The sequence below is a fragment of the Rutidosis leptorrhynchoides genome, chromosome 3, assembly GCF_046630445.1.
Source record: "Rutidosis leptorrhynchoides isolate AG116_Rl617_1_P2 chromosome 3, CSIRO_AGI_Rlap_v1, whole genome shotgun sequence".
NCBI lineage: Eukaryota > Viridiplantae > Streptophyta > Magnoliopsida > Asterales > Asteraceae > Rutidosis > Rutidosis leptorrhynchoides.
The window spans coordinates 474,774,374-474,789,631 of record NC_092335.1 but is presented as its reverse complement, the minus strand read 5'-3'; the positions used below and the strand labels follow the sequence as shown (position 1 = coordinate 474,789,631).

Below are 15,258 nucleotides of genomic sequence, written 5' to 3'. Positions count from 1 at the left end.
TAACATTCTTACTGTTAGTCATGACGAACTCTATCAAATTTCGGGATGAAATTTCTTTTAACGGGTAGGTACTGTGATGACCCGGAAATTTCCGATCAAATTTAAACTTTAATCTTTATATGTTCCCGACACGATGAGCAAAAATATGTAATGTTGAGTCTCGAAATTTTGAAAACTATATTCATATAATCAATTACCCTTTGACCATGCCTAGCGATTCACGAACAATTATATATACATATACATATGTGTGATTATTAAATTGAGATATATTATATAAAACATCGAACGGATTAGTGGATATGATTATAAGCTATGAGATCTATTTTATGAACCTGGAAGTACTATTAAGGTATTGAATAGATAATACTTTACATGAATATATTTGTTCGATGTAAGTTTATCGACGAGATTAAAAGATAATATCAAATGATTGAATTATCAGATACATTGAATTATGATTAAGAGTAACTTAGGTAACCCTTATTATTAACCGTATTCGAAAAATGGTAAAGTGAGTTATAAGTAAAGACAAATGTGTCAATTAACGAGAACTAGCCAAATGTTAGTGGAGTTTTCTGTTCGACTTTCTATATAAACGTTAACTAGTTAACCTTCCTATTATTTAGAGTGAAAGTGAAACTTTGGGAATATAGTTATATTATTTAGAAAGTTTAAGGAAAACAAACTAAACGTTGACGCATAAGGAAATTATATTTTTTTTAAAGTATAAACGTTATAGGATATAATATTATAAACGATCTTCAAATATACTTTGAAATATAATTAAAATCTAAATATTTTATTAAAGTATTTCAAACCTATATATTATAAATATATTTTAATTTATTCAAAAGACGTTTTGGTTTAAGTTAATGTTATTAAGTATACTTTGATAACTAACGAGGGTATGAATTATAAAAGTAAATGACCAAAACACTCAAAAGATTAAGTTACACTCCGAGTGGGTTAGTTTTTAATTAATTTAAGTCTAGTTATTAATAAAGGTACATGTCACAAAACGTTTAATTTAAAATAAAATATTTTGACAAACAACGAGACTTGGATTTATAGAAGGAAATGACCACAACGCTCAACTTTATAAGTTATATTTTTATAAAGGTAATTTATTGTTATGTAAGTCTAATTTTTGTAAAAGGTACACGTCACGTAATATAAAGGGCTAGTTTTCTAAACGTACGAAAGTGCGCCCGAAAAACGGAAAGTGGTACATGAGTCGTGAGACCACGACCGTGTCATTTTTGTAAAAATTATATTTTTATCATGAACGTAAATATAATATAATATTTAATTAATTCTAAAGATTAAATATATTATATATAAAATATATATAAAGTTATAAGTGATACGTAATATGTAAAATAGGGTGTCGGCAAGATTAAAACAACGGATGCAAGCTGTAAGGCAATATGAGATGGCAAACTTCTATAAATGCACAAGTTCATTCTCATTCACTTCATAATACTACGTATCATTTAGATTAATTATATTACTATTATTATTATTATTATTATTATTATTATTATTATTATTATTATTAATATATTTATTATTATTATTATTATTATTATTATTATTATTATTATTAGTGTTATTATTAGTATTTATACCTAAAATACTACGACGAGGTCATGAGCGGGTCATTTCAAGACAAGTTTTATGAGTAGGATAGGGCTAAGGAAATTATGAGTTATGGCTATGGAGGTGATGGGTATTGTTCATGGGTATGCTTGTGAGGTTAAACTAGTGTTTGTCATCTCCATTGCGTCTACGTACCTTTCCTCCAATATTGAACCTCAATATTGATACGTGAGTACTCCTAATTTAATTTTTACATACTAATAGTGTATCCCTGACTAGTGCTCGAGAAAATAGGATTATGCTTATTTGTACATTTGATATTGCCCTTAGATAGGTTATGTTGAATCTTAAAGGTTGTTATACTAGGGATGAAATAAGGTATAAGATATGCATGTCATTGGAAAGCTAGCGAAAAATTAAGAACTTTTCATTTAGATATCGAATGAATTCGATGAACGGTTAGAAAGTTATTAATTAAACAATTAATTTCGTAATTAAAAATGCTGTTAATAATTAGTGAACTAATTTTCTGGGTAATAAAAAGTGGTTATTTGGATTCTACTCGTCGAGTAGATGAATTTTCATATAAAGCACGTCTCGTTTCGTTGAACGGTTGTCAAGTTATGGATAAAAGAAGTTTTGTAAATTTTGATGAAACGTCGATACGGAAACTGAAATTCTCGATGATCTGCGTTGTTTCAGATTAAAACAAAAATACCACTGAATTCTTTGCTGTAAGGTCTAACAAACGACTCTGGCCGTTTGTCAATTTGAGTCTCGACGATTTTTCTAAAAATCGTCAATGTTGACTGTTTGATCACATTTTAAAATTCTAAAAAGAGCTGAAACTTTTTATTAAAAATGTCAGTTTTGTATCAGTTGTCATGGTCGGCCTGATGTATGTTTACTTTTACCAAAAATCATGTTATATCTTTGTGGTAACGAGAATTTGAAGGCTTTGACCGTTTGTCAATCCGAGTTTCGAGGAATTTTCTAAAAATCTCCAAAGTAGGCTACTCGGTCACTTTTGTAAATTTTATTAAAGCTGAAAAATTAACTTTGAAACGCCGAAACCGCGTTGGCAACTACGAGTTGTCTAGTTTTAGTTTACTTCTGTAAAATTTATGCTTAATCTTTTTGGTAATGTGTAACTTTTATCCTTGGACCGTTTATCAATCGGAGTTCCGATAATTTTTCTAAAAATCGCTGAAGTGGTCGTTTAGTCATGTTTGACCGAAAAATCTTTTTTTTTGTATAAGTTATTGTATTTTTGCATGCGACCTCGTTTTTACTTTAACCTTTGACTTTTGACCTAACTGAGCATGGGTAATATAACATGTTACTATACTGTTGAGTCAGACTCGAGCATTAGGATTGTGGTACACTATGACTTGGCCTAAATTGTTAGACAAATATTGACCGTCATATAAATATATATAATTAATATAGGTTCGTGAATCCGAGGCCAACCCTACACTTGTTCAATGATGTTATATGTATTTTTACTACAAAATACAGTATGGTGAGTTTCATTTGCCTTTTTACCCTTTATATTTTTGGGCTGAGAATACATGCGCAATTTTTATAAATGATTTACAAAATAGACACAAGTACGTGAAACTACATTCTATGGTTGAATTATCGAAATCGAATATGCCCCTTTTTATTTAGTCTGGTAATCTAAGAATTAGGGAACAGACACCCTAATTGACGCGAATCCTAAAGATAGATCTATCGGGCCCAACAAGCCCCATCCAAAGTACCGGATGCTTTAGTACTTCGAAATTTATATCATGTCCGAAGGAGGATCCCGGAATGATGGGGATATTCTATATGCATATTGTTAATGTCGGTTACCAGGTGTTCAATCCATATGAATGATATTTTTGTCTCTATGCATGGGACGTTTATTTATGAGAATTGGAAATATGAAATCTTGTGGTCTATTAAAATGATGAAAATGAAATGATTACTATAAACTGATGAACTCACCAACCTTTTGGTTGACACTTGAAAGCATGTTTATTCTCAGGTTTGAAAGAGATCTTCCGCTGTGCATTAGCTCATTTTAAAGATATTACTTGGAGTCATTCATGACATATTTCAAAAGACGTTGCATTCGAGTCGTTGAAGTTCATTAAAGATTATTATTAAGTAAATGACAGATTAGGTCATTTATAGTTTGGATATTATGAAATGGTATGCATACATGTCAACTTTCGATGTAATGAAAGATTGTCTTTTAAAAATGAATGCAATGTTTGTAAAATGTATCATTTAGAGGTCAAGTACCTCGCGATGTAATCATATGTTATTGTATTCGTCCCTATGGATTGGGTCGGGTCGTCTCAGTACTGATTTGTGGTTCTTCTTGAACACTTTCTTTTACTTCATTATCAGCTGATTTTCTTTTTCGAGGATTTTTATCCTTTGAACCAATTGGTCTTCCACGTTTCTGACGTGGCAAAGATTCATGAGTGACGTTATTGCCAGCTTTTGAAATTTCAATTCGAGCTGGAGTATTTACTGCTGGTATATATGATTTTGTCACCGTTTTTGTATCTGTAAATGCATCAGGCAATTGATTTGCAAGTTCTTGTATATGCATTATCTTTTGAACTTCTGTCTCGCATTCTTTTGTGCGAGGATCAAGATACTTTAATTGAGGTTCACACCATGAAACATCATTTTCTTTATTTTTCATTTCTCCCCCTAATATAGGGAACAATGTTTCATTAAAATGACAATCAGCAAAACGTGCTGTAAAAACGTCACCTGTCATAGGTTCAATATACCTTAATATTGAAGATGTTTCATATCCAACATATATTCCCAACCTCCTTTGAGGACCCATTTTTGTACGTTGTGGTGTCGCAATTGGAACATACACTGCATAACCAAATGTTCTAAGATGGGAAATATTTGGCTCTTGACCAAAAGCAAGTTGTAGGGGGGAATATTTATGACTTGCACTTGGTCTGATGCGAATCAATGCAGCAGCATGTAAAAATGCATGACCCCATATAGATACAGGGAGTTTTGTTCTTATTGTCAATGGTCTAGCGATTAACTGTAAACGTTTAATCAGTGACTCGGCTAAACCATTTTGTGTATGCACATGAGCAACAGAATGTTCAACAACAATTCCTATAGACATGCAATAGTCATTAAATGCTTGAGATGTAAACTCACCAGCATTATCAAGTCTCACCTTTTTAATGATGTAATCAGGAAAATGTGCTCTCAATTTAATAATTTCGGCAAGAAATTTTGCAAATGCCACATTACGGCTTGATAACAGACAAACATGAGACCATCTACTAGATGCGTCTATTAGGACCATGAAATATCTAAATGGTCCACATGGTGGATGAATTGGTCCACAAATATCACCTTGAATTCTTTCAAGAAACATTGGTGATTCTTTCTCAACCTTAAGTGGTGAGGGTCTAGTTATCAATTTTCCAAGAGAGCAAGATATACATGGAACCATTGTATCATGAAGGATTTTTCTATCCTTCAGTGGATGTCCATGTGTACATTCAATAATTCTTTTCATCATTGTTGATCCTGGATGGCCCAATCTGTTATGCCATAAATTAAATACACCAGGATCAATATACTTTTCTTTAATCACCATATGTGCTTCTGGTACATTTATATGTGTATAATGTAATCCAGAATTAAGTCTTGGCAGTTTTTCAATCACGTGATTCTTGTTAGTGATACTTAAATATTTCTCATTTTCTGCCGTTACTGACTGATAATCATATCCATTAAGGTATATGTCAGAAAAACTCAATAAATTTCTGCTTGACTTAGGAGAGAATAAGGCATCATTTATTAAAAATTTTGTACCATTTGGTAGTATGAAATTTGCCTTTCCTATCCCTTTTATCAAGTTAGCAGGTCCTGATATTGTATGTATAGTTCCTTCCGTTGGTTTTAGATCAATAAAATATTTCTCGGATTTAAGTATAGTGTGTGTAGTTCCACTGTCTGCTATACAAAGATCTCCACCACTTGATTGATGTTGTATTCCAGCAAAATTCATATTGAACTTCATATATAAGAAATAAATAGTGAGTACATTAATATTACACAATATTTTACACGCAAATAGATAGTACTGAAACATTTAGCAAACATAATGACAAAGACAGACGATATTAAATCGTTTATTTTTCAAAAGACACACAACTTAAACATTCAAGAAATCTTCATATAAATCAGATGGTTTCTCAGTGACTGTTGGATCGACGTTATCCACAAAGTTTACTTCCTTTTCTTTATCTTTCAGCGAATCCTGATACATCTTAACAAGATGTTTAGATGTTCGGCAAGTATTAGCCAAGTGGCCCATTCTACCACATCTGTAGCAAGATTCTTCAGAATTTTTAGAAGAATTTTCTTCAACATCTTGTTTAGTGGGCTTGTTTTGTGGTTGATATTTATATTTTCGTGGATTATTATTTCTTTGGCCACCACGGCCACGACCACGACCATGTCCTCGCCCATTACCATTACCATAAGGATGATTTCTACCATAGTTATGACTTTTGGCATGATGATGGTGATGGTTATTATAACCACGACCTTGCCCGCGTCCTTGTCCCTGTTTATAATTATTTGCAGTATTTGCTTCAGGGATTGCAAGTGTACCAGTAGGACGGGATTGCTGATTTTTCATTAATAGCTCATCATTTTGCTCTGCAACTAAGAGATATGAATTAAGTTCAGGATATGTTTTGAACTTTAGCATTCTCAAATTTCTTTGCAATGTGATGTTTGCAGCATTCATTGTGGAGAAAGTTTTCTCCATCATGTCTGCATCACTTATTTCATGTCCACAGAATTTAAGTTGTGAACATGTATTATACAGAGCTGAGCTATATTCATTTACTTTCTTAAAGTCTTGGAACCTTAATGTTCTCCATTGTTCCATAGCAGCTGGAAGTAAAATTTCTCTTTGATTATTGAATCTGCTTTTGAGACCTTCCCATAAAACATGGGGATCTTCTACAGTCACATAATTATTTTGTAAGCATTCATCAATATGTTGATGAATAAAGCAACATGCCGTTGCTTGTTCTTTTTCAGAACAAGTGTTGTTTTCATTTATGGCTTCAAGAATGCCCATTGATTTAAGATGCATTTTTACTTTTATAACCCATGGCATGTAGTTGTTTCCAGTTGATTCTAAAGGAGTAAATTTAAGCTTTTTCAGATTCACATTTTCTATTAAAACAAACAACATGATAAATTATAGTCACTTTATATTCATAAGTATATAAACATTAAACATAAATTTAATATAACATAAATGATAAGTAGGTGACAGTGTCGACCATATGTAAGCAATCATTAATAAATGTTATATAACATAAATATAAATATTAGTAAACATAAATGATAATTAGGCGACAGTGTCGGCCATATAAATGTTAGATAATAGAAATATAAATGTTAGTAACATAAATGATAATTAGGCGACAGTGTCGGCCATATAAATGTTAGATAATTGAAATATAAATGTTAGTAACATAAATGATAATTAGACGACAGTGTCGACCATATATTATTCAGGTGGTATAACCGACCATATATCATTTAGGTGGCAGAGCCAACCATAATTAGTATTAAGATTATCGTGCTGATAACGTGTTATAATTCAGTAGGCTTATAACTACCTTTAGTGGTTTGATTCTTGATGTTATAATTCAGTAGGCTTATAACTACCTTTAGTGATTTGATTCTTGATTAAGAATACTAATAATGAAGTGTAAGAACAAAGATGATAATGGAGAGAAAGAAAGAAACACTTTGTAAGTGTGAGAAATGGTGCAAGTTTAATGCTTGCATTCATGGCTATTTATAGCAAAAATATCACAAGTTTAGGTAATACAATAATATTACTTTTGTGTATCAATAATTCACTATCCATTTATATATATATATATATATATATATATATATATATATATATATATATATATATATATATATATATATATATATATATATATATATATATATATATATATATATATATATATATTTATATATTATAACAAACATTATCAAATAAATGGAATTCTTTATGTAGATCTTCGAAATGGTCATCCTTACAAAAGAAGTAACAAATCTTAATAAAACTAAAGCAAAAATTTTATAGGCCTTATATTTATCCCACTTGAATTGTTTGATCACTGTATGCACATGTTTCTCACGCTTCGACGAACCACATGTTTTGGGTCAAAGCCCTTCCCTCACACCGAATGCTAAAAGTGTGGTCTAGTCAAGTCTAACTCTGTTAATCATATATAGCCAAGTTAGTAGCTATCTTTCACTTTCTACCAACCATTGGCCATTTTTTTTCACTTTTTGATGAAAGATTGACACTTGAATTAAAGAGTATAGTTAATCTTCAAACAAGAAGATTAAACTTGTCATTTGTCAATGTACCTAGCCATGGTCACAATAATAAATACTCCGTATTAAAGTAATTAGTACCCGAAAACATAGAAAATATCATAGAAACAATGTTGCTTGAATTAGATAATACGCCAAGTAAGTAAGTAACAAAAAACTTCACACACAAAAAAAAAAAAACCACCAAAGTATCAATATTAACTTCTTTGTTACGTGTAACTAATAAGAGAAGATGGCAGACTTAGATTTGGAAGTATCAATGAACAATGGATTTTGATACTATGGTGCTTTTTTATTAGTGTTTGAAGTTTTTTGTTACTTGGCGTATTATTGAATTCGGGAAACACTGTTTCTATGTTATTTTTTTATGATTTCGGGTATTAATTACCTTAATTTTTATAATTGTGATCATGGCTAATTACATTGACAAGTATAATTTTCTAACAATGAATTGTCAAACACAAGTGACTTCAAAATAAAACATGGGCTGTTATAGCTACAACTAGTGAGTTTTAAGAGCAACGTGGGTCACTTACAAAAGAGTACAATCCACTTCTAATTCCTTCCCTTTTTTTTTTTTTTTTTTTTTTTTTTTTTTTTGTGTGCAAAAATAACGGGACCTTCATCGAATACTGAAGATTCTAAACCAATACATACAACCATAAACCGGGCCGGCTCGAAACAAGTAATCAACACAACTCGACAATATCTCCAACCGAGCCAAACCACTACAAACACTACCAAGATCACAATGGATAAACTACCAAACACCGATGCAAACAGTGGCGGATCCAGGAATATAAAACACTGGGGGCAAAAAATTTGCAAACGTGATTATAAAAAACGAAGTTTACTATTATAATATACGGAGTAAATAAAAAACGGCTTAAATACGACAAACAAAAGTGCACAAAAACAGTGGTAAAACAACCACACAAAACTACCCAAAAAATTGCACGAAAACTACCCAAAAAACTACATTGTTCCTTTATGGAATCGCATCTTTTGAAAACATTGAATTACATCTTCATCTTTAACATTCGCCAGTGCTTCTCCTTCAACTACACAAATGATGTCTAACTGATTAATCATACATCATATATATACAAAATACACTTGCCATTAAAAATAATACGGAGTAATAGATAACACAAAAAAGAACCATGTAAATAGGTACTCCAGTTCGGAACTATCACTCAAACATAATACATAAACACAAAATCCTACACATTTAAGAACATATCATTCATTCATTCGCAAGTCAGCCTTGTACCTATCTTCAAACATACACACAAAATCACAACTACACAAGTTAATTATAACCTAGATTTTGAAAACCCTAAATTAGTTAAGTGAAAAAATCACTTGATTTGGTCCAAGGAAGTTATTGAGACTAGAAATGTAGTGGTAATTGGTGAAGATCTCTCACATGTATTGCTAAACATATGAACTCTACAGTCTTGAATTTGAAGAATGGGAGCCAAGTTAACCAACGATAAAGCAAGTTGTAGCTTCCAGGAAGTAAAAAAGTATGGTTTTTTGGGCCTAAAATCTAATATGGATCATCAATCTAATTTTTAATGGTCATGAACTTTTTGGACCTGGGTCAAATAAAAAAATTAAAATTTTTAACACTAAAAATTGATGGGCCATAGGGGTCAACTGACCCACCTTGACCCTACACAAATCTGCCCCTGGATGCAAATATAGCGAATACAAGAAACACACCACTAAACCTACCAAACTGACAAAACAAGGAAAGTGTATAAAAAACCAACTTATGAAGTACCTTTACCGTTTCTCTCATCGAGACGATTTGTGATTCCGTCAACTTTAACATAGTGGACGTTTTTTCCTCTACAAGATTTGATATTGTACGATTCGACGTTGGAAGAATTGATCCTTGTTTTTTCCTTCCCTTCTCGATGACCCCGTTCTATTCTTTTACCTTTGTACCTACAAAATATTTAACTAAAGGGTAAGCATATAATGTTTAGTTATCGATATGATCTATGTGAAAGAAAATAGAGGTACGGAGATGGTCATAAATAAAAATCTGATTACCCAACCCATATACCTGAAAAATACCCGAATTCATATACCCGACTCGTTTATATTACAATAATATATACATATACATATATTTTTTTATAATATATTTATTTTATTTACTGACAATAAGATTTGTAAAACTGATAATATACATATATTAGTATGTAAATGGGGACCCAGATATCCGGGGATACCCGTTTACCCGCTAGATAGTTTGTAAATTGGGATCCGTCGGGTTTTCTTAATTAGATTCGGGTCCATGATCACCTTTATGCGGCCCTATCCGACCCGATGTCATCCCTAATCCAAGGGTGCTACAAGAATATGTTAAGAGGCCTTTTGTATGACCCATCATTTATTAGCTATGATATATGATAGATAAAAGTGATTATTACTCCCTCTGTCCCATTATAAGTGTCCACTTACTTTTTGCACACAGTTTTAGGAAATCTCACTAACTTCATTCTCCACCAATCAGAATTCTTCTCTCTCCAGAATAACCTCTTCTGATTGGTTGAAACACAAAGTGGACACTTGTAATGGGACGTCCCAAAATGGAAATGTGGACACTTTAAGTGGGACGGAGGGAGTATATTGTTTGTATAGGTTAAAGTAGCGAATGATGATACTTTTCTTGGTGGAGAGGATTTCGACAACGCTATCTTGGACTTTTTGGTTAGTGAATTCAAAAAAACAGAGGGAATTGATTTGTCAAAGGACATGCTTGCCTTTAAAAGACTTAGGGAAGCTGCTGAAAAAGCTAAGATCGAGCTATTGTCAAAACCTCAAACTGATATCAGTTTGCCATTTATTACAGCCGATGCATCAGGTGCTAAGCATCTCAACATCACCCTTACAAGATCCAAGTTTGAATCTTTGGTTAACCATTTGATTGAGAGAACCAAGAACCCATCTAAGGACTGTGTTAAGGATGCGAGAATCAAATCTAAGGAGGTTTACAACGCTATCTTAGACTTTTTGGTTAGTGAATTTCAAAAAACAGAGGGAATTGACTTGTCAAAGGACAGGCTTGCCTTTCAAAGACTTAAGGAAGCTGCTGAAAAAGCTAAGATCGAGTTATCGTCAACAGCTCAAACTGATATTAATTTGCGGTTCATTACAGCTGATGCATCTGGTGCTAAGCATCTCAACATCACTCTTACAAGATCCAAGTTTGAAGCTTTGACTAATAATTTGATTGAGAGAACCAAGAACCCATGTAAGAACTGTGTAAATGGTGCGGGAATCACAACGAAGGAGGTTTACAATGCTATCTTGGACTTTTTGGTTAGTGAATTCAAACGAACAGAGGGAATTGACCTGTCAAAGGACAAGCTTGCCTTTGAAAGACTTAAGGAAGCTGCTGAAAAAGCTAAGATCGAGTTGTCATCAACAACTCAAACTAATATCAATTTACCATTTATTACAGCTGATGCATATGGTGCTAAGCATCTCAACATCACCCTTACAAGATCCAAGTTTGAAGCTTTGGTTAACCATTTGATTGAGAGAAACAAGAACCCATGTAAGATTTGTGTTAAGGATGTAGGAATCACAACCAAGGAGGTTGATGAAGTTCTTCTTGTGGGAGGGATGACTCGTGTTCAAAGGCGGAACATAATTAAGGCAAGAAGGGGCACCCATCTCCCCTGAAACCATTTTCAGTGGTATAAATAAATTATATATTGTATTTGGAAAAGCTATAGATAAGTTTTGAGTGGTTGAGTGGTTGAAGAATGCAACTTACACATCTAATTGCCATCTTATTTAACATTTTTTTTCAACATCTCTATTTTTAGATTTTTAAAATTTTCTATTTATTGTAATATGACACAAAACTATAGATCTAGTAACTTGTTAATTGTATAACTTGATCATTCTTATATTCTTATATATCATTACTAGATTATAACCAGCGAATTCGCGGATTTGTATATATATTTTTGATACAAATTATATAGAAATGATGATGTCAAACTTTGGTGCTACATTGTTAAAACTTTAACCAATACCACTTGAACCACCGAGGCATTTACTCCATGTTCCCCATCGACATAATCAACATCCTTTTCAAACCCTGAATCTAGGATACCAACGCCAACTACAGCACTCGGGCCACAATTGTCAATTTCGTCCTCCAAATTATACAGTGAATCAAAACTCGGAAAGGAGTTAAGAACACCCCCAACCAAAATATCTTTATAAAGGGGTCTCGGCGATGATTGCACCAAATCATAAACCTCGTTGTTACCCTCTAAACTAAGATTAGAATCATGTGGAACACTAACTCCAATGGAGTCGATAATATTCGCAGCTTCGATGGGCTGAGTGAAATTTAGAGTGGCACTAACATGAATGTGGGCTCCAGTTCTTGAGATGATAACGTCTTCTTTCACCTGCAACGATTGTCAAGGAAAACACAAATCACATTAAAGATGACTATCATTTATACACAAAATACACAATGGTCTTCAAAGATAAGTCATATTACTTTATGTTACCTTGATGTCAGCATTAAGATCATCTGGATAATGGCCATCACAATTTGCTCCACCAAATCTAAAGATCTGAAAGCTGAATGCATACAATAGAAGATCTGAAAGTTGAATGCATACAATATGAATTTGGTAAAAGTTCAATGCATTTCAAATAATTTTCCCATTTTACCTCAAAGTTTGCCATGTATGCATTTATGTATAGTGGAAAGAATATCAGCAACATCAATAGTGGTCAGAAACAAAAAAGCCAAATTCATATTACCTGTCATGTATTCGAACATGTCCTCTTTCTTAAACTCTCAATTGCGAGGAGTAATTGTGGATAAACGATTTTATAACATAATTTGAGGGGATAACAGGAAACGGTTAAACTTGGTTTGGGATTAGGGTTAGGGAAAATTGTTTATTCACGATTTCTAAACATGATTTGAATGGATAATTGGTAATCGGGGATTTTTGGTTTAAGATTACAGTTAGGGAAAATTATGATTCGTTGAAAGCTGTCCTTAATTTAGGTACGGGAGTGACGTAATTCTAAAATACTCCGTAGTATACATCTTTGATGAGACTGAATTATGAGCTAATATTTCGATAACATTTGATCTAACGGTTCTAGATCCTATTACTTTTTAATCTATGGGTGTAACTTTTGACATGTCATCATTTTATCAAATTGCTTTGCAAATATAGCCTTTGATATAATATATAAAGAGAAGAGAAGATTATATACTTTCCGTCCCATATTGATAGTTCAGCATTTTATTTTGGATTGTCCCATAGTAATAGTTTCATATACAGTTATATAATGTTTAGTGTATATTTGTAGAATTTTTTTTTAAAAAAAAAGAAAAAGAAAAATGCTAATGACAGTTGTCTTTAAGAGTAATTTGTGTAAAAGTTTTGTTCAAGTTCCGCCACGTGTTCCTAATGTTCAGGAAGTTGTTATTGAAATTTTGTTTAGTGCATATTTGTAGAATTTATTAAAAAAACATGTTAGATATAACTGCTACAAAAAGTTCAAGAAGTTATTACTGAAATCTTGTTTAGTGCTCGTTGATCGGAACACAACAATCCCAACATAGAAAATTCAGGTAAAGATTACAATGTCTCTTTACGTCGTTAAAGTGCTTAAATAAAACTACTACAAAAAGTCACTATTAACGCTATATACAATACACTTATGCATGCTAACCACAAGTTCATGTTGTCGTTAGAAAAATCTTTATTTATAAAGTGGCAATTGTAACACATTTAGTTAGGAATGGGTCAAATTTTCTTAGGTTTGATCTTTAATATGAAAAGTGTAAGAGTGCCCAAATTGAACATATAATGCTCAGAAGCACATTAATTATTGTATTTAATTAATTTGGTAATTGTTGTTTTATTTTGCAGGTATTTTGAACGGCAACAGACAATCAAACTCAAGTAAGGATCAAGTTGCTACAAGAAGAGCGTGAAATGGATCCGACAATAAGCTATTGGGTGATTTCGAACTTAAGGCATTCCTAAAGTAGATGTAATATTCGATATCGATGTCAATGATATCATCACAGTATCAGCCAAAGATAAAGCAACTGGTAAATAAAAAAAATACAATTACTAGCTAATCAGATGCGAGCCCCTCCTCGGACGGATTCCTCCTTTTGCTCCTCAGCCTACGGGGTATTAGCAGCCGTTTCCAGCTGTTATTCCCCTCCCAAGGGAAGGTTCTTACGCGTTACTCACATATCCGCCACTGGAAACACCACTTCCCGTTCCGAGATTGAGAATATGGTTAAGGATGATGAACTCCATGCTCAAAAGGATGCTGAGAGGAAAGCACTCATAGATGCCAAAAACTATGCTGACACTACCATTTATGGTTTCGAGAAGAATTTGAACGAGTACTGAGAATAAATTTCCTAGTGATGTTGTCAGATTTGAGGAAAGCTGCTGGTGGTGAGAACGCTGTTGAGATTCAAAATAAGATTGATGTTGCAAATAAGGCACAATCGAAGTTTGGACAACACATGCAGGGTGGTTCAGGGTCTAGGGGTGATTCGGAGGTGTCCGGAGGTGGTAATCAGACACTCGATGTGAAGACCCGTCCTAATCCATCCGGACGAAGTCCATATCGATTATAAACGATTCACAACAGTTGATTACATCGCGAGGTGCTTGACCTCTATATGATACATTTTACAAACATTGCATTAGTTTTTGAAAAGACAATCTTTCATTACATCGAAAGTTGACGGCGTGCATACCATTTTATAATATATCTAACTATAATTGACTTAATAATAATCTTGATGAACTCAACGACTCGAATGCAACGTCTTTTGAAATATGTCATGAATGGACCTCTATATGCCTTGAACGACTCCATGTAATGTCTTTAAAATGAGTAAATGCACAGCGGAAGATTTCTTTCATACCTGAGAATAAACATGCTTTCGAGTGTCAACCAAAAGGTTGGTGAGTTCATAAGTTTATTGTAAACAGTAAAAATTCATCATTTTGATAGACCACAAAATTTAAATGCTGCATGGTACAAATGGGCCCGAATCATATACCCACCTGTAATGTACATGCTATATCTTTTAAATACAGTACATCTTTCTCATGTACGAAACCATTTTCATAAATCATAGTAACCGTACACATATCTTGTGCACAAAAATAACATACACAT

At 32.8% G+C, this 15,258-nt stretch overlaps 1 protein-coding gene and 1 pseudogene across 1 annotated transcript; one reads left to right on the top strand and one right to left on the bottom strand.

The window, feature by feature from the left end:
- Positions 1 to 11,937: 11,937 nt before the first annotated feature.
- On the bottom strand, positions 11,938 to 13,121 carry LOC139898129 (uncharacterized). Its single transcript, XM_071880838.1, has 3 exons — positions 12,754 to 13,121; positions 12,588 to 12,660; positions 11,938 to 12,482 (listed from the first exon to the last, which is right to left on the bottom strand). Exons 1-3 carry the CDS (start codon positions 12,774 to 12,776, stop codon positions 12,072 to 12,074), a joined length of 507 nt encoding a protein of 168 aa, XP_071736939.1. The 5' UTR covers positions 12,777 to 13,121; the 3' UTR covers positions 11,938 to 12,071.
- Positions 13,122 to 13,447: 326 nt separating this feature from the next.
- Positions 13,448 to 14,707, top strand: LOC139901678 (heat shock 70 kDa protein, mitochondrial-like; annotated as a pseudogene).
- The last annotated feature ends 551 nt before the right edge of the window (positions 14,708 to 15,258 follow it).